Source organism: Protopterus annectens, chromosome 8.part0 (assembly GCF_019279795.1).
Source record: "Protopterus annectens isolate FY-2018-M chromosome 8.part0, PAN1.0, whole genome shotgun sequence".
NCBI lineage: Eukaryota > Metazoa > Chordata > Ceratodontiformes > Protopteridae > Protopterus > Protopterus annectens.
The window spans coordinates 1,812,475,130-1,812,496,127 of NC_056741.1; the positions used below are offsets into that span (position 1 = coordinate 1,812,475,130).

At 37.0% G+C, this 20,998-nt stretch overlaps 1 protein-coding gene across 2 annotated transcripts in view; it reads left to right on the top strand.

The window, feature by feature from the left end:
- Positions 1-20,998, top strand: part of VAC14 (VAC14 component of PIKFYVE complex) — a 3,391,123-nt gene that overhangs the window by 928,730 nt on the left and 2,441,395 nt on the right. For both annotated transcript variants that reach the window (XM_044081299.1, XM_044081298.1), the window contains exon 10: positions 17,891-17,951. In XM_044081299.1, coding sequence (XP_043937234.1) covers positions 17,891-17,951 — 61 coding nt within the window. The remainder of the gene's footprint in view (positions 1-17,890; positions 17,952-20,998) is intronic.

Genomic DNA, 20,998 nt, shown 5'->3' on the forward strand with positions numbered 1-20,998 from the left:
CTTTATAAGCACTTACACGAGTGCATGGATCATGCTATCCCTAATAGAACCAAGATGTTATCCTCCAAAAAAAGGAAGCCAATCTGGTGGTCCTCTGCCATAAGCAAACTCTACAACAGAAGAAAGAAACTGTTGCAAAAATAAAATCCCATGACTGGAGGAACTCCCTGGTCAACTTCAGTAAGACGCTGAGATCCCTCATAAAATCCTCCAAAGCTAGTTATGAAAACAAAATTGCCAGTGACTCTAAAGACAACCACAAAGCATTCTATAGCTATGTCAAGAATTTCAATGGGAACACTCAGATCTGCTCTGAGTTACAGCACAGTGGCGCTAAATATACAGAACCAACTGATATTGCCAACATCCTAGCAGATAGGTTCAGTGCTAACTTTACCCACTTCTCACCCCCTAGAGGGCCCATCTCTATACTGGAAGAATGCAAAGTTCCTATAATCACGGCTGCACAGGTAAAAAACACACTCTCCAAAGCCAAGAACACAGCATCCATGGGACCTGACAATATCCCAGGCTGCGTTCTACATGAACTACAGAATAAACTGGCTCCCTACCTAAGTACCATGTTCAATCATAACCTCACCTCAGGCTTTGTACCCACTGAATGGCACACCGCGACGGTTATCCCACTCCACAAAGGGGGAGCCACGACGGACCCTGTGAACTACAACCCCATTAGCCTGATGAGCCTGGTCTGCAAGGCCATGGAACATATCATCGTGGAACTCAAAAACAAAGACATTAGTAATCTCCAAACTCTGGACCCTACCCAGTTTGGATTTGTAAAAGGCAGATCATGATTCCTAAACTTGATTGACTTCTTTGAAGCAGTCACCAAACCCATAGATGAGGGTAAAATGGTTCACACAGCTTATCTAGATCTCGTCAAGGCTTTCGACACCATCCCCCACTCTGGAATTATAGATAAGCTCACTAAACTAGGTATAAATCCCTATGTCATAAGATGGGTTGCCAACTGGCTCACGGGCAGAACCCACACTGTGAAAGTAGTGGATTCCAAATCCGACTTAAGACCAGTGGCAAGTGGAGTACCACAGGGTTCAGTCCTGGGTCCTCTCCTGTTTGGTATCTACTTCTCTGAAGTGCAGGCTAACACAGAAGGTCTTTGGCTAACAAAGTTTGCAGATGACTGCAAACTAGAAGCCATAATCGAAACTCCTAATGATGTGGACAAACTACAAAAGGGCCTCACTGAGACAGATGCCTGGTGTCAAAGCCATGGCCTGAAGCTCAATGCCAAAAAGTGTATTGTCATCCCCTTTGGTAAAAACTCTGTACCCATGAACTACCACATAGCTGGTAGTCTACTTAATGCTGAAAATGAGATGAGACCTTGGGACACATGTGGACAGTAGTCTCTCCTTTGATAGTCACATCGCCACAGTGGTCAGGAAATCCTTCTACGTGGCTCATCTCATCACAAAAGGATTCTCATCCAGAAAAAAAGTGGTCATTGTTCCCCTCTACTCATCACTCATTAGACCCATTATAGAGTACAGTGCCCCTTTTGGTATGTACCTCACAAGACATCTACAACAACTGGAAAGACCACAGAAATACCTCACAAAGAGGATTACTGGCCTCAAACAGATGCCTTACGCTGACCGTCTCAAAAAACTACAGCTTTACTCCATCGCATATCGCCTACTCAGGGGCAATCTCTGCCTAACATACAAAGCTATGTCAAACCCAGAGCTGTTGGACATGCTCCACTTAAAGAAATCCCAATCCCTCCGAGCTACACGCTCTAGGGACATAATCCTTGTCACCACAATAAACAGAACATGCTGGAGGGATAGATTCCTGTCCCAGAGACTTCCCATACTCTGGAACAGACTACCTATCTATGTCAAACAGAACTCCTCATTAGCACTCTTCAAGAAAAATCTTGATGATTGGATGGGAAATGGGAAATTCACCCCAGGGATCACTTCTGTAGCTCTGCTCGACAGGGGCACAGTAAAATAATTTTCTTGGGTGGCGAAAGCCAGGGTACATTTTTTGGCTAGGCTTATATAGGCCCTAGGGCCAATAGCGTAGTACCTACCTATGAACCTATGAAACACTTTAGAAGAAACCATCTCCTTCATCAAAAACAATATAATCCCCATTCCTGAAGATATGGACTGGACACATTTCCCTACATTAAAAAGATCTCCTGAGAAAAACAACTTGTTAGAAGTTGGGAAAAAGAAACAGAACACTGAGCTTAAAAGCTATACTACTTCCAAATCTCTCAAAGTATTTACTAAATCTTGAGTCTTAATCTTTTGAACAAAGAGAAAAAAGTATGTATTCTTATATGTCTTTTTCGCCTTTTAATATACAACATGTCTTTGACTGCCACGGTGGTACGGCAGTAGCGTTGTTACCTCACAGCAGGAGGTTCTCCCGTTCAATTCTCGACTTGGCTTGGGAGTGCCTTTTGTGAGGAGTCTGCATGTCCTCCCCGTGGTTGGGTAGCGTTCAAAAGACATGCGTGTGTAAATGGGCGTGCCTTTGTTAAAGGTTGGGCGTCGAGCTGGCACCTCGGCGTTTCGTAAAAATCTACTGCCAATCATTAGCGGACCAGAGTTCCGCTGTGGCGACCCCTTACCAGGAAAAAGCCGAAAGACTAACAACAACAATATACATGTCTTTATTCACAACCTGCTTTTTACATAATGTATTTCTTAATTTCTAGGTATTTGAATCTTTAAGCATACATAATTAGAGGGCTATGTCTGGTATGGTTGAACTTTGTCCCATACTCAGATGTTTATTCGTTTAATTATTAGCTTTTTATGCTAACAACATTAATCTAGCACTATTGTAATGATTTGTCCTTTTTTTACATGATATAATAAGAAAACTATAATTTTGTTTTCTTGTAGTACTGCTTTAAAGTTAACTGATTTTTATTCTGTTTTTTTTTTTAAATTTCATGTTCATCGTTGATATGGGATACAGAATTTACAGAGATAAAATGCCTTAATTTGTAGTGTAACGGCTTACATTTTCAAATCATCCTCACACATTTTTCATAGCTCGAGTGCATGTATGTACTCAAGCTTCTTTTGTGTAGCTTTTAACAAACATGGTCCCTCTAGGTGCCTACAAAACAAATTCCGTTTCTCTCTGTTTTTATAAAGCAAAGCTAACTACTGTCTCATTTCATTTCTCACAGATTCGTGTTCTTTACTGTTTGTATACACTATTTCCTGAATAGTTTTTTGTAGTCTGTCTATATTCATATCCTGCGTATTAGAATTAACTTGTTTTCAACATTAAAGATAAAAAATTAGTTGTTTTAGCCACCTTTTTAAACATTTCTTTCTAATCCAGGAGACATCAGGAAATTATAACAATCAACTCCATAGTTACGTAGCCACGCACATATGCGAACTGTTTTGGAGGTCTTCTTAAAGGGGAAATACAGTTTAAACTTTTTAACTACAAGGGCTAGATGTTCTTCATGTTTCACTGTTTCAGTCATTACATTTGGGTTATCTGCTTGCAGGTAGCCCTTAGTCGACCTGATTAACAAAGTCTTGGGTCCTGCGTCGGTTGCTGTCTCTTCTTCCATGACGTCAGGTTGTCAGGGGTATAAAACATGCAGCCGACGTCATTACATCAGTCTTTCTTGCCGTGCGGTGCCCGAAGCAGAAGCAGTTCGCAAGTGGCGGTCGGCCGACTCCTGAAATTTTCGTTTTTGAGTTTCAGAACCAAAGTCTTCAACTAAAGGCTAAGTACCCCGTTGGGGAAACTTTTTCTTGCTCTAAACCGATGTCAGTAAAAGTAAATAATTGCATTTCTTGTGGAAAGCAAATACCTCATAAAGATTTTAATTCGTACTGTATTCCTTGCCTAGGCCCTGACCACGACGTACCTCACTGTCGGTTTTTTGCCTTATTTAAACCACGAACTATCCGTTGTCGGTATATTTGCACTTCTAAATTTTTTGGTGCTCGGTTCAATTATCCCGATGTGTCTTCGGTAAGCCATCCGACTACCGACATTCCGAAGAAACGCAAAAATAAAGACAGAGACAGGCCACCCAGTTCGCCGGTACTCAGTGAGGTGCTTTTGCAGCCCCCTATACTTCAGATTCTCAGGCCTCTATTGAGACCCATTCGGAGTCCGGTATGCCGCGAGATGCTTCAACTGTGGAACCTGCGGATGTTTTTACCTTGGATGGGTCCAGAGCCGCTGTGCAGGCACTGGCCTCTGAGGGTGTATTCAGGCCTACTGACTTGCTTATTAAACCGGCACCATCTTCTTCTTCTTCAAGGCCTAAAACTCGAACCATGCCTAGAAAACTGACGCCCATACTGCATGGTCAGGCCTCTATGCCTAAAGAACAAATGATAAGAATGACTGAAGACCTTATTATTTTAATCAGGGGAAGCCAACCTTCCCCGTCCAAGAGACTTCGGACTGAGTTTACTTATGATACTTCTGACCAGGATTCTGAAATTTCTAATTCCTCTGATGACCAGTATTTACTCTTATCTACCTATGAGGATTCTGATGCTGAGGACTCTATTCCTTCTGCCCCCCCCCCCCCCAAGAGGATTTCTCTTTTGGTGAAACATTGCACACTCTCAGGGAGCGTTTTCATTGGGAAAGTCAGGATTTCTCTGATTCTAAAAAGAGGCTTAGGGATTTCCTACTCCTGCCTCAGCACAGGCCTTTAGCTATACCTCCTGTACTGAACATTGTTGATGATGCCTTTTCAGAATCTAGCATGGCCCTTGACTCTTTACCTCCTGCTTCCAGAAATCCTGATAGATATTACAGGGTTCCTGACTTTCACAAGTTCCTTTTCAAAAATCCTACTGCAGATCCTGAAACCATTTCACAGGGACCCAAGGGCATTAAAGCTACTACTGCCAAAAATCCTACCCCGTCTGATAGGAAGTTCAGGGCGCTGGATAGATGGGGTAAGAAGGTATACACTTCTGCAACTTTGGCCATTAGGGCCTTGAATTGCCAGTTTCATATGTTAAAGTATCAGCTGCATATTATTGGATTGCTTGAACAGAAAATGATGTTGACTCTTGATTGTGCTGAAAATATGGATTTACAGGATTGTATGCATTCTGCTGAACAAGTTGGTAAACATGCATTGTAATGTGGTTTTGATTCACTTAGAGGCATCTTGCAGGGCTGCAGTAACTGGGTCTGTACTTAGAAGGCATGCTTGGCTTTAAGGAGCAGTCCTTGCCAGATCATGTTAAAGCAAAATTACTGGATGCTCCCTTAAATCAGGGCCACCTGTTTGGCAACAAGGCAGAAGAAGTTCTTAAAAAGATGGAGGAAAAAGCTAAATCTATGCAAAGACTTTTACAAGTACAACCTCCAAGATTTAGTAGGCATTGGCCTTCTAAGAATTGGTTCTTTCCTGCTTCTTCCAGACCTTCTCAGTCCAAACCCAGATCCAGCAGAGCGCCCAGGCTTCAGTCCCAGGGGACGCACAGGACTAAAAAGTGGGGGGCCTCTACTTCCAAATTTGGGAGTAATAAAACTCCCCCGTATGGTAAACTGTTACAATGACTTCTTTTTAAAACTTCCAAGCACTTCTCAACTGACTGCCCCTTTGGGGGGGAAAGATTGCACTTCATGCAAAGAACTGGAGACTCATTACCCAGGACAAATGGGTTTTTAATATAGTGTAAATATACAAATACACTGTTGTACGCTAAAAACAAATCACATATAGATGTAGATATATAAATATATATATTCTAAATATGCAAATGATTTTTTATATGTAGATTATAAATAATATATATATATTTTTAGAAAAGTTTTATTTAGGAGACTTTCCCTAAAATATTTAATTGATGGAGTGTTTTGTTTGGCTGGCTGGATCATGTGTCTTAATTCTTACCCTATTTAAAAGTTTTTGTAATGAATTTGAATCTATGTACTGATGAAGGGTGTTAACCCGAAAGCTTTACCATTAAATTTGTGATTTGTTTTTAGCGTACAACAGTGTATTCGTATATTTGGATTATTCAGAGCTGATACCAGTTATTTGTTTTTAATATAGTGTCCCAAGGATACAGATTTCACTTCCAAACATCGCCAACTCCAAGCAGTTGGCCGGATCTACCTCCAAAGCAGTGGGAAGAGGCCCAAAAGCAAGTACTCTCTCTTAAGCATAGGGGCTATGCAGTTGGTACCAGAAGAGAAAAAGGGACGAGGTTTCTACTCAAGATTTTTCCTGGTACCCAGAAAAGACAATTCATGGTGTCCTATCCTGGACCTGCCTACTCTAAACACCTTTTTGGTGATTCCAAAATTCAAGATGCTGACTCTTTACTAGTTGCTTCCTATGCTAAGCAAAGATGCCTGGTTGGCAACACTAAATTTAAAGGAAGCATACCGGCACATCCCAATCAGGGAATCTTGTAGAAGATACCTACGCTTCAAAGCAGGCTACACGCACTATCAGTTCTCTGCACTGCCCTTTGGCTTATCTACTGTGCCCAGGGTTTTCACAAAGTGCCTAGCTCCAGTCATTGCATTTTGCAGGCAAAGGAATATTTAAATATACCAATACTTGGACGATTGTCTAATTCAGGCAGAAAACCAGGACATACTTTTGAATCATCTGGCTTTTGTACAGAGGGTGCTAACTTGTCTGGGGTACACCATAAACAAAAAGAAATCACACCTGGTACCCTGTGAAGAAATTATATTCCTGGGAGCAAGCTTGAATACAACTTCCCAGATGGCTTTCCTCATGCCAAAGAAACAGATTCACTTGACAACCTACTTCAAACAAGTGGTCACAAAAACCCTGCTGTTTGCAAGACAAATACTACAAGCCTTGGGGTTCATGGCCTCCTGCATTCTTCTAATTCCATATGCAAGACTGCATATGAGGAAACTACAATGGTATCTAAAAAGCCTATGGTTTCAACATTCTCAGGATCTAGAAGCAATGATTCCTATCATTCCTTGTCTACGCCTAGAGTTCCTTTGGTGGGCAGGGGCCTGCCACCAAAACAAGGGACTACCATTCACACTACCCCCTGCCACCCAAACCCTAACAACAGACGCATCAGACTGTGCAAGGGGGGGGGGGCGCACCTGGCAGGGAAGTGCATTCAGGGCAAATGGAACCCAATTCAAATGCACCTTCACATCAATCATAAAGAAATGTTAGCTGTACAGAATGCTCTGACAGCCTTCAAGGACCACATTCTTCCAGGACAATTAATGGTAAAGACGGACAACACCACTGTTATGTGGTACATAAACAAGCAGGGGGGTACACATTCTTACCCCCTCTGCAGACTAGCCATGGCGTTGTGGAACACATCCTTGAGCTACCAAGTACACCTACAAGCTCAATTCCTGCCAGGAAAACTAAATACACTGGCAGATGGACTAAGCAGAACCCTCGTGGACCCACACGAGTGGAAACTGAAACCAAGGATTTTCAACATGTTGACAAGCAAATGGGGGAGCCCAGATATAGACCTGTTTGCCTCCCCCCAGAACTATCAATTGAAAGAAATTTGTGCTAGGACACCCCACAGACAAGCTTGGAAAGTGGATGCTCTGTCCTTCAGCTAGAAAACCTATCAGTTTATGCCTTTCCTCCTCTGCCTCTACTCTCCAAAGTACTACTAAAGATCAAACAAGACAAACCAAGGATGATTTTGATTGCACCAGCCTGGCCACGCCAACACTGGTGCCCCCTCCTGTGCAGTGTGTCACTGTTGGCCCCATGGCACCTGCCTCAGACTCCTACCCTGCTGCCTCAGCAGGAGAACCGGATTATGCACCCTCAGCGTCAAACACTGAACCTAGCAGCCTGGCTAATTACCTAAGCTCTCCTTTACCATCCCTCAGTAAACCAGTGATAGATGTCGTTTTAGAGACAAGGAGGCCTAGTACTAGAAAATCTTATGCTGAAAAATGGAAAAGATTCTGTGCCTGGAACCAATCTCAAGGGATGAGCACAGCAGTGCCCAATTTACCTCAGATTTTACAATACTTAACTGAGATGCTTCACAAGGGCCTGTCTTTTTCCGCAATAAAAATTCACGCCTCAGCCATTTCAGCTCATTATAACACAGACCCTCCCCTCTTCTCTCTTCCACTGCCCAAGCATTTCCTCAGAGGGACCAAAAATCTTAGACCACCCAGGAGAGCTCCAACTCCAGCCTGGGACCTTAACTTTGTATTAGAGAAACTCACCCTTCCTCCTTTCGAGCCAGCTGCTACTGCAGATTTAAAATTCCTTTCTTGGACAACAGCTTCCCTTTTAGCCATCACTTCAGCAAGAAGGGTATCTGAGTTACAGGCCCTTATGGCAGTGGAGCCTTTCATCATCTTTCATGCGGACAGGGTGTCCCTCAGGACCAATCCCTCTTTCATGCCAAAGGTGGTATCCAGTGTGGCCTTTAATCAGTCCATTCATTTGCCTACCTTCTTTCCTAATCCACAGAACAAAGGGAAATGGATACTGCACTCCTTAGATGTGCACAGACAACTTAGATTCTACTTGGATAGGTCTAAACCTCAAAGGAAATCTGAACAACTGCTGGTGGCATTTGGTGATGGGACAGAGGGGAAGGCTATTTCAAAGCGAACTATCTCCAAATGGATAGGCCATTGCATTCACTTCTGCTATAAGCACCATGGAAAACCTATCCCACAGGGGATCAGATCCCACTCAAGCAGGGCTGCATCTACCTCTACAGCTTTTCTCAGAGGCGTACCTACCAGGGGCATCCTAGAAGCTGCTACCTGGAGTTCTGTACATACTTTCACCAAGCATTACCATTTGCCACTGCAGTTTTGCAGGGCCTTATAGCTGGTACTAATGCTATCTAAGTTCCTCCTCCCATCCGTAGCTTTGGGAATCTACCCAAATGTAATGACTGCAACAGTGAAACATGAAGAACATAGTACAGTTGTGTACACTTACCATAAATGTAGATGTATTCACTGTTACAGTCCTGGTTACCCTCCCTCTAGCTTAAAAGCTTTTTGGTGTATTTGCTTTTTTGTTTGAGGTGTAACCTTGTATATTTATAGATTTAATTGCTTCCCATTAGGGGGGCACCTGACATCTGGGGCAAGAAAAACTGATGTAATGATGGCTGCATGTTTTATACCCCTGATGTTACGGAAGAAGAGACAGCAACTGACGCAGGACCCAAGACTTTGTTAATCAGGCTGGTTGAGGGCTACCTGTAAACAGGTAACCCAAATGTAATGACTGCAACAGTGAATACACTCGAACATCTACATTTATGGTAAGTGTACACAACTGTACTTTTTATTATTCCAGTGACTGTTTTATCCTCTGCTTACTATCCCTGAAAGTAGCCCTTAACAAGTTAACAAGTATATAATTTAATATATACATATTCCTAAACGTAAAAAAAAAGCTGTGTACTATGCCATTGTCTTTCAGACAGTTTGTGACATTCCATATTACAGAAAGTACATAAACACAGTTTTCTTTCACTTCAACACCACGTAATAGGGACAATACTTAAATATAACAACATAACATTAAGCACCTTATCAGTTGACATATTTTTGAAATTAATTATGTATATTAAAACTGATGCTATGAATGGAATGTTGAAATGTGTCTCCTGAAAAAGATAAAAAGTACATTTTCACTTTTTAGTTACATCGATTATTTAAAATAAAGTATAAATACATAACCACACAAATAAAATGCAGGCACTCAGTAGCTGAAGCAAAATCTACTGAGCAAAGATGAGTGAACGTTCAATAAACCATTTTCCCTGGATTAAAAACAAGTTTTCTGTGGTGACTTGATGACCACAGATCAGTCCTATTTTATATATAATCACTCTGAAATGTTGATTTTCAAAAGGGAATAATATGCTTCAAGAGCTATGTGTTGGCGAGGATGCACCTTAGCCAGAATAATTCTTTACAGTAAATACTGCATCTCTCAAATAAATCATGTTATGGAGCTGTTGGCTACGTATTGATGTTAAATACTGTATTTAATAAACACAATATTGTTAGCATATCCAGTTTATGGCATCCCTGTTCAATTTATTATGTGACTCTGTTAATGTTTAGCTAGCTTCCTTGTTGCTGTCGAATTACCCGAGTTCTAATTAGTAGTTTTCTTGGTAGTGTGCTCGTTGCGATAGGAAACGGCCAATCATTTGGATATTTGACAAAGAAACATGAGAAGGCTGATTTGTGGGCCTCTTGTAGTTTGATAGTCTATAGAAGGGAACCCCTTAAAATTGTGTACTCTTTTTAGAGAGTATTTCTGCTATGCCTGTAAAAGTAGTGAATAAATATTTTGTAGGATGTGTTAAAGATGTTAGCGTTACTTGTTTTGTTTATTGTAGTGCTCAAGTTGAGTAGTCAACGTAATGCTTAATACAAGCCCCGTCTTAAACCATCCTTCACCTTTTTTTTTTTCGAGCACTCCCCCTGGAACTAATGCATACAGAAATAATACATAGGCAAGATTTTGATATTTATTCATTCATTTTCTGATAATCAGTTCATGGTTGCCGAAAAGTTAGGTTCAGTCTTTTCACTCAGTGAATTCAATGCAGTGTAGGTAGTACTGTATTTAAAGAAAATCATCATTTGATTGGTAACATGTAGACAGCAGAAATAAACATATGCTGATCTGATATTTCTAAGTTTGCTTGCACAAAAATTACCCCGATCAACTAAATGAACACCTGACTAATTTTTAAAGGTTGTGGGGAGAGCTTCCAGCAGCAAAAAATCATTTATAATGCTGAATGTATTAACATACAGACTGTGTAAAATTCATCTGATATGCATTTAATTTCATTATTGACTGTGTTTTATATAGGTTTTGCTGCCACATTTTCTGTTCAAAATGCAATGCACCTGGCTAATTGCAGTACATTGGGCAAGGTGCTTGCTTATCTATTTTTTAAAGGATGCAAATAAATTAAACAAATTACAGGTAATAAGTGTATTTAGCACAGTTTATGCTTATGTATTTTAAGGTCATGTCAAACTGAGCAATATATATGTTTTTTAAAAATATACTTGTTTCTGTTAGTCAAAAGTCCCTTCTCATTTGGACTGTCTAGGATGTTCTTGATTGGCTTGAATGATTTGTGCTGTTTCTGTTTATTTAATTCTGGATTTGTGTGTTTCTTTCATGGGTGTGGAATCTAGGATAAGTTTTTAAATTTATTTTAGAGCTCTATTTGTATTCAAACATATATGTAAATCCACAGTTAATAGGAACACATCCACTGGCTTCAGGCAGTAATCTTTTTAGAATCATTGCCTTGTTCCTATAATGCCCATATATATATTTGGTGATTTTTGATGGTATTTAATCCTAAGAATATTTTGGGGCATATCCAATTTCTTGGCTTTTGAGGTTAAATTAAATGAGCATTCAAATGTTAAATAGTACTTTCTCTTGTCATTTCAAAAGTGGTAAATAATTAGAGACTTTATGAAAATATATTTACCAGAGTATTTTTTGTAGGTTCTGACACTTCACTTTCTAAGTAACTGTGTACATATGTTGTGTGTTATGAAATTAAGCAGATATTGTTTTTTCTAGTTTGAACAAAAAGTCTAGCTGATCTCATATTTTTGAAATAACTTTAGCTTTTAAACACTATAGCTGTTAGTTATGTCTAACATATTACAATGGTCTAATTAATGTTTTTGAACTTTTTTTATGCACATTTTAAAAAGACGCTAAAAACAAACTAATTGTGTTAAGATGTTACGAATGTTGATTTATTTCTGATATTAGTACATTAGCCTTTTACCTAGTTGGACAGTATAATAGCTTGTTCTATATTATAGAAAAGTCTATCATATTTTTTTATTAGTTGTCTAACTAAGAATACTTAACTGAATGTTATAGGTTGTTTTAATTTTCTATATGTTTATGATTCATACATATTTTTATTGACTATATGTGAAAATTTTAAATAAAAAAATAATCTGACAGATCGATGCACTTTGATATAAAGATGATAGCTAGTATGAATCTTGTTTTGCATCCTAGATATTGATAGTCTTTTAAGCTGTCATCAGGATTGATTGGACTAGTGCTAGATGATATACTGGGTTTTTATTGATTAATATCTACTCCCATGTTTTTAGGGAAGTATCTTGAAATAAAATGCTTCTGTCATGATTCAATGTTATTAGTATACAACATTCCTTTTTTAAGTTTCTTAAGGTAAGATATAGTTATTTTATTATTATATAAAGGGTTATACACATGAATTCCTTTTCACATTCTCACATAAAAAATGAGATATCAGTCACTTCCTTCTATTTTTAACTTCACTTTAATTAACTTATATTAATATCCTTCTCCTGTTTTCATATCAGAGCTCAAGCTCACTTTGATTTATCTTTTGGTTTGATGGATAATCTGATAGATCAATTCATATCTATCAGATTAGGGGTGACTTTCACTCCATGTTTGAAGTTGTTTTTTATGATTATTACATTCCTTATAAAATATGTATTTAATTACAATTTCTTATTTTTTTGTTAGTCTGGCCTAAGATGAGCTGTCATTATCACTTTAACTTAGGTAGAACATGCACATTACCGATATCATTATCTATAATAATTACTAATAATATTATACAACATTCAGTCCTTAGTAATATCACGATTAAATCTTATTCAAATGTAACATACTAGATGGAATTGACATTACTATCTCTAAATGTTAATGGATTAAATAATCCAAGGAAAACAGCCAATTTTTTTAAATACTTAAAATCAACAAGTCATTAGTAATATTTGTACAAGAATCCATTTTAAGGCTAATGATAAATTTGTGTGGCATCCCAAGGATTATACAATACTATCTCATTCATCATATAACAAAAAAAAAAAACAAGAGGAACCATTATGTTAAGGAAAAAAAGTATCACAATGCTTCAAATAATTTTAAATATGAAGATAAGGAAGGACTACTAACAATAGTAATAATAAAATGTAATAATAGAATTTGAACTTTAGCTAATATTTCTTGGTTTCCAGGTGTAGGAATGACAACAGTGAGGAAACATATAAATCAAATTAATACAGTTCAAAAAGGGGTCCTAATTTTGAGTGGAGATTTTAATTGCATTCTAGATAATTCTGATACTACAAATAGTAGACCTATTCATCTGTCTCCAGTAGGGAAAGTTCTTAAAAACTGGATTAATGGCTTAAATTTGATTGACAGTGTTGTGTATAAAGACAACATCTCTTTACTCTATTCACATAGAGATTATAGATTCAATACTCAAACTAGAATTGACAAACTTTACATATCCCAAGATCTAAACATGAAAGTAACTAATTTTACAATCTTCCCATGTTCTTTTTTGGACCACAATTATCTTGTTCTTAAAATAGAATCTGACTTTAAAAAATTAAATAAAATAACTAGAATTCCTGCTTATATATAATTAATTTAAAGCAATTCAAACCATGGCTACATTCAGGAATATTTTTTTTAGAAACTAATTACTGAAAAGATACAAATACAGTCATTTTATGGGAAGCATTAAAGGCCTTTTTATATGGCAAAGCTCTTTCATGGTATAAAAACAAAACCAAAGAATGAGAATCAGAACTGCAGAATATACAAAAACAATTAATTGATTTAAACTTAGAGGATTCCATCGATGCTGCCACAAAGAAAAGAGGAATACATCAGCTAAATAAAAAAATATAATGAAACACAGAAGACCAGTTTAGCTTTAGAAAAACTGAAAATTAACTCATATTCAATAATTTCTAAACATTTACATAATTTGTCAGTGCGAATAAAAAAAAAAACATCCACTGAAAATAGTATCAAAAAATTATAAAATAGGGTAAAAGTAACGGAGTAGTTTCGGATAGCAGTGATATTCTTGAGGCTTTTAAACATCATTATGCTGATCTTAAAACTAATATTCCTTTTAACTCAAATTCTTTAGATATAGATATAAGCGTATCTAATATAAATAAATTATCAGAGAAAATCAAATTAGACTTACAGCAATAAATTTTTCTAAAAGAGAGAGAGTTGATAAAATTAAGCAAAGCAAAAATAATAAAGCTCCTGGAATCGATGGAATCCTAAATGAAATATATAAATTATTACCAACTCCTGCCCTAACTTTATTTCACAATGCTCTAATTATAATTCATTCTCACCATTTAGTTCCTCCCTTTTGGAAATATTCTCTAATTATCCCCATTCCAAAAGAAAATAAAAGCTCAACTTTGTGTAGTTAATATAGACCTATTTTACTTCTTAACAATGATTATAACATTTTTACAGCCAATTTAGGAAGTAAGATCAATAAATCCTTAATAAACATTATACATGAAGATCAAACAGGCTTCATTTGCAAGAGACAAACACATGACAACATTCAAAGGATTCTCACTCTTATTGATGTTATTAATGGACATAATCTAGAAGCACTTTTAATTGCACTTGATATTGAAAAAGCTTTTGACACTTTACACTGGAACTTTCTTTTTAAATCACTAGAAATGTTTGATTTTTCCCTCCCAATTTATACATTTGATAAAAAGTCTATATAGTAACAACCTTGCTTATGTAAAACTTGGGCCATTTACTTCAGAAGCCATAAAAATTACCAAAGGAACTAAACAAGGCTGTCCTTTGTCTCCTATTCTGTTTGCCTTAGCCATTGAAATATTGTCAACCATTATTCATCAATTACCAAAAATAACTGGTATTAAAATTCATGGGACAGTTTAACTCTGAAATCATGCTTTTTGCAGATGATATTATTCTAACTTTTGGAGTTTCAGAAGAATCTCTCAAAGAATTAGATTTACTAACTGCTAAATTTTATCTTAATTCAGGTTTAAGAATAAGCAACAAAAAATCCAGATATATGATATTAAACAGACAGCATAACACACATTTTAACCCAAATCACATAACTGGCACATTAGTATCATCCATATATTACTTAGGAATAACCTTATGTGATAATATAAATACAACAGTAACTACTAATTATTCAAACACTTTATCTATTATAAAATCGAAGACAGACTAAAATTAATAAAGATGACCTTACTCCCAAAGATAAATTATATTATTCAAGCCATTCCTATATCTCCAAACAAAATAATATTAAATGACTTTAACAAAATTTTACTAATTTTTTATGGCTTTCAAAAAGAAATAGAATTGCACTTTCTCATCACATTAGACCATGGGAAGAGGGGGGAATAAACTTTCCAGATCTTGATTCCTATATTAAAGCTTCTGTTCTCAAATTAGCCATTAATTGGCCAGACCCTAATTTCTCATCTGCATGGAAATCCCTCCATACAATTATTTTCTTAAATGAAAACAAATTAGCTGGTAATCTGTTAATAGATAATCAAAATGCCAATCTATGGTACATACTTGGCATTAATTTACAATATGATATTGTAAAACCTACCAAGTGAATATAATAAACAATATTTATAGTAATATTAGAACATTTATAAACTCAAATTTAGATGTAAAACACTGGTGGGATCTATTAACCCCCTTCAGGATTTCTAAAAATTATTCCAACAGAATCCACAAAAATATCTTCAAAGACTGGGATTCTAAACAATTCATTTTTTGGCAACACTGCATAAAAGATTTAACAGTATTACAGATTCATGAAATAAAAATATTTATAATATCTCAGATTCTGATTGGATTATCGCAAATAGTATTCTTTCTCATGCTCAAGACCTTTGTAGAATAATAAATAACTCTTCATTTAAAACTAAACTTAAGATGATTTTCCATTTGCAAAATTTGATATACAGCAGTCTGAATTGGCCTAACTTAATCTCTAATCTTTACAAAATCCTAATAAACTGTAAAAGTATACCCAAACAAAAATTTTGGAAATTTATTGATAAAGGCCAAATTTAAATTTATCTCCAGAAGTCAAATCCAACTTACTATACTCTGTGAAACTAACTTCCAATCTACAAAGGTGGAAAATCTTTATGTGAAAATTCTTACACAGAGCTATTTATACTCCCAACAAAGTAGCTAAAATACAATAATCTCTTACTGTTGTTTGTTGGAGATGTTCTGTGGAGTGCTTAGCTGATTGGGAACACATTATTTATGGCTGTAATAAAATTAATAAGTATTGGATTCACATTGGTACATTTTTTCAAGCTTTATTCTCGGATACATTTATTTTATCCAAACCCCTAATTCTATTGAATATAAATGCCCTGAATACTATGAATAGAAACATTTTTTTATCTCCTATTGACTATTTTAGCAGTGGCAAAAAAATGTTTAACTAGAAAATGGAAATCATCTGCATCACCCACCTTTGAAGCATTTTTATTATTTCTGGAAGATTCTGCTCTCATAGAAATAAAAGTAAAGGAAACAAGAATTCACCCCAAGAAATGGACTGATAATCCGTGGATCAAAGTTCTTGGTTTAATAAAAACTCTTAAAACAACCTTTTCTGTATAATTTTGACTGAATGTTCTTTAAATATTCAGAATGCATATTGGTAAATAAATAGTTTTATTATTTCTTTTTTTTAAACATTTCTCATATTAGGCCAAATGTAAATATTGTATATAGTTATCTATTCTAAACTTACATTAGAATGTTTGTAATATTTTCATGTGTTTAAATTTAATAAAAATATTTGGGAAAAAAATGGACAGGTATCAACTATAATTGCACCTTATGACAACCATAGCTCTGATAGCTGTCATCCTGAGCAATCCCCCAATCAACACATCCGTCAACCATGGTTGAAGAGCAAAGAACAAAAAAAAAAAAAAAGTCCGTTTCCTACAGAGATTTTACCAACATGCTATACAAAAGCTGACACAAATATGTGTGCACGCATAAGCAAACACACACACACACACACACACACACACACACCAGGCGGTATTTTAAATAATTTAAGAAGCTCAAGTGTTAATTACAACTTCATAAATGATTCTGCATTCACTCTGAATTGCAGGGACTAATCAGCAAGCCTGCTAAAGTGCCGGTTGTGCCCCCAACAGTTTCCACCATGGAAGACACACCTTCACCTGCACTCTAGCTATGGCTTTGCATTGTATGGTGAATTTTTTGAAAGTTAAACACATGAACAGCAACAGAATGTACATATAAACAGAAATATGAGTATTCGTGTATTATAGTTTGATACAGTTGAACAGAATGCACCCATATATATTAGTTGTTCTGAACTCTCAATTAGCATGAAGTTTTCTTCTTTTCTGTTGCACTATTAACTCCTTTTTGCACATTTTGGATAAGTTCTGCTGCTTTGTGCAACTGAAAATGGCTGTTGCTTGCATAAGCAGACATTGTCTTCACTTTCTAATGCATTTCACAACATAACTTTACATTTCTAATGCTTGATACTTAGTGCAGCAAGAAAACACTACTACTCCAAGCTGAGAGTACACACAGAAGTGGATATATACTTGAGCATGTATATATTACAACCCCAGTCCATCATGTCATCAGGTAGGCACCTGTTAAAAGTTCAGAAATATCCTGAGGTTAGAAGCAAACAAATTAGTTTGACAAAGGGATAAAGATACTCCCTTTCTAACCTGAATGTCAGAAACAAGCAGATTAATATCAAAAATGAATGACTGCTCAACTCTGTGTAGAAATCCTCTGCTTTCTGATTCTACCAGAATAATGCGGTTCTGCTAGGAAGACAGGTTTTTCCTTTAACTGTGAAATGGTTGTGTTGTGGTTCTGTGTAATTCCTTATCTTTGCATTTATGTAGTTATTTTCTTATGTCACAAAATCAGTTTAACTGATCTAGCTGTTTTCTTTTTTTTTGTTCACAGTTGCACTGGACAGCTCCACTGACTCTAGTTTGGGAAACATAAGCATGTTTACTTCTGCAAGGTATGGAATTTTTTCTTTTTGACATTCAGTATTACATAACATTTTTTGGTGATGATTTGTACAGTTGAGTCGTTTAAACATTTGTAGTTAATTTGGTAACGCAAGTTAATCACATGTAGGAGTATAGCTTTAAGACTCTTCCACTCTGCAATGGATATTTACTAATAGGTCATGTGAAAAATTTTAGTAAATATGAGTTTATGCAAACCAAAAAAAGAAAAGAAAAAAACTTCACACAGACAATTGGAGTTTTGGCTTGATGGAACAAAGAAAAAGCACTTATAGTTTTCGTTTTAGTTTTAGAATCAAAATCAGGCCACTATATTATTATCTGAGGTAGAAAACCTGATGGTTGTGGTGGTAATGGGGGCAGCTGGTGCCATGAGGCATACAAATTGATATCGAAGAGTGTGTAAAGCATCAGTAGAAAATATTTATATTTACTTGAATTTTTATTTACTTGTGTTATATATAAAAAAAAAAAAAACACAGACTGTAAAAACTGGTAGTGAGATGACTGTGTGACTGTGATGACACTCTATATATTGCATATACAGAGTTTTTTTAGATTACCTAAGCTAGCACTCCTAAAAAAGCATTAGATATACGTGTACTTTGTTGGGCTTCTTAAGTTTTAAGCTAAGACAGATTCATTGGTTAATATCTGTTCAAATTACCTTGTCTGTAGATGACATCTGTGTATTAAAAGAAAAAAAAACACTATAATAAAATAGCAATAACTTGGTGATAGAGTAATACATAGTACAGTGATAATGGAGTTGGATATGCAGTGCAGAATTTGTCAGTCTTGTCTCCTCTCCTGTTGCTGTCAGCTAGTGACAGTATATTGTACCAACTGTGTGGCTGCATCTGTGCAGTAGCTGTATAGTGTAGCACACCTTTTGTCTGTAGCATATCTAGTGCTATGTATTTTGACAACACTGTTGGCCACTACACACAATGGACATGGCTCAGGAGAACAGTGGCATACTGTGCCGTTGCTGTCCAGATAATGGGCAGTTCACAGGTATTTTTGGCTCATTGTCTATGACTGCATGGTGTAGCTAAAAGCATATAGATTAGCTAAGGGATCTACTGAATTGTGCACTTCAGTTGGTAGTCACTTTGTAGAGGGAGGGTGAAGGGTGTAGATGTCACATATAGTTTGTGTGTACCATAGTCTGCAGCATTTATACAGTGATGTTTTATGTATTATACCAGCTGTTTTCAGCCACAGTTTTCCATTGCTGTTGCTCAGTTAAGATTCAGTGGGCAGCACATTTAGTTTAGAGCACACTCAGGAATGTTTTTAAGATTTATGCAAGGTTAATATGCACTTGTTCACATGTACTGTGCAGCTCTGGCACTGGCTCTTATTTCACATGTATGTACTTAGTGAATCACAGCTAAATTGCTATGTCTTACTTAATATATTGTCTGCTTTTGTGGTGTTCATGATCCCCCTTGGATTACATGTATGCATTGTACTGTTGTTGCATGGTATTTGTGAACTATGTAAGGCAACAATATTTGCTCCCCTAACATGGGCCAGCCCCAGACAGCTGCCCATCATGTTCGTGGATCCATCCTCAGGTTTATTGGTAGCACTTTTGTCACAGTCTCTAAAAATAATTGTGTCAGGTCTTTCTCCATTTTTAATCTGAAACAAAGGAAGACTATTAATGTAGTCTGATTCTGTGAGATATTTGAAAATATTCCTACCAGCAGTAATATACATTTGCAGCAGGGGCGGCTCGTCCTATCGGACTGCAGCCCTCCCACCTAGAAAATAAAAAAAAAAAATATGTAAAACATAAAAACAAAGACTGCTTTTACCAGCAGTCCTGATACGGTAACAAAGGTACCCAACAATCATTGCTGTGAGGTACCAGGAATCTGTGTGGTGACGACCGCACAGAACAAAGGAGCTCCGGACTGCTTCAGCCGCAGTCAGGACCAATGAGGAGGACTGAGCTGCTCTCGCGGGACGTTTTCAGTGCGCGGGCTTCAGGTAGGTGTTTGGATTGTGGGCTTGCTTGCTGTTCAGTCGCTGGAACAAAGGCTTCATGGATCGGTCTGTTCAGTCGCTGGGCTTGGTCTCGCGGAAACGGTTGGTGAAGGGCTGTGCGCGGGCTTCGGGTAGGTGTTTGGATTGTGGGCTTGCTTGCTGTTCAGTCGCTGGGCTTGGTCTCGCGGATCCGGTAGGTGAAGGGCTGTGTGTGTGTGTGTGTGTGTGTGTGTGTGTGTGTGTGTGTGTGTGTGTGTGCAGATGATTCACAGGCAGCAGTTTAAAAGACAAATTAGGTGGAGAACAAATGGCAAAGCATTAATGTAACTACAACAAATGATCACACAGTGTCAAACCTCATCACATTTGACAAATGTACGTGCTGAAAAAACAAACTTTAGCAGGTGCTAATTTTGAGTGAAAATGTAGAATAGGCAAAATAATAGCAGCAAAGCATATTACTAAGTGCAAGCGTTTATAGAATATTACAAACAGTACACGAAAGTATGATTCAGAGTTGTTGTAATGAGTTAGCCCACAGCAGTGGTGACAGCGTTTATTCAGTTAGAGATCAGCTTCTTGTTCTCTGGCATAGCTAACTAAATACAATGAAAACTAAATGCTGAGGTTTATGATGTACAGGCTTCAAATGAAAACCTGGAAATTCAATTGTGAAGTTTGCTGCATTTAGTTAATTGAGAAATGTTTAGCAACATTTATCAACTAAGTCTATTGTTAAAGAACAAGAAGTGCAGTTAAATTACTATAATTCCACACGTTTACTAATGCAGAGCAGAATTAAATTTTCACAAGGCATAGTTTTCTGGAAGTGTATTAGCTTTTTACTGATTACTGCACTTTGAATTTAGGGTAGGCAAAGTAGGTTAAAGGCCCACTGATATTACTGTCATAGGAGATGTAGCTCTAAGCCCATTGAACTGCCTTTTAAAGGGAGAAGATATACATTTGGTGCTACACAGGTGCCTTTATCAAATGAATAAAGAGGAACCATCCACTCCATGGTAGATCTCCAGAATGA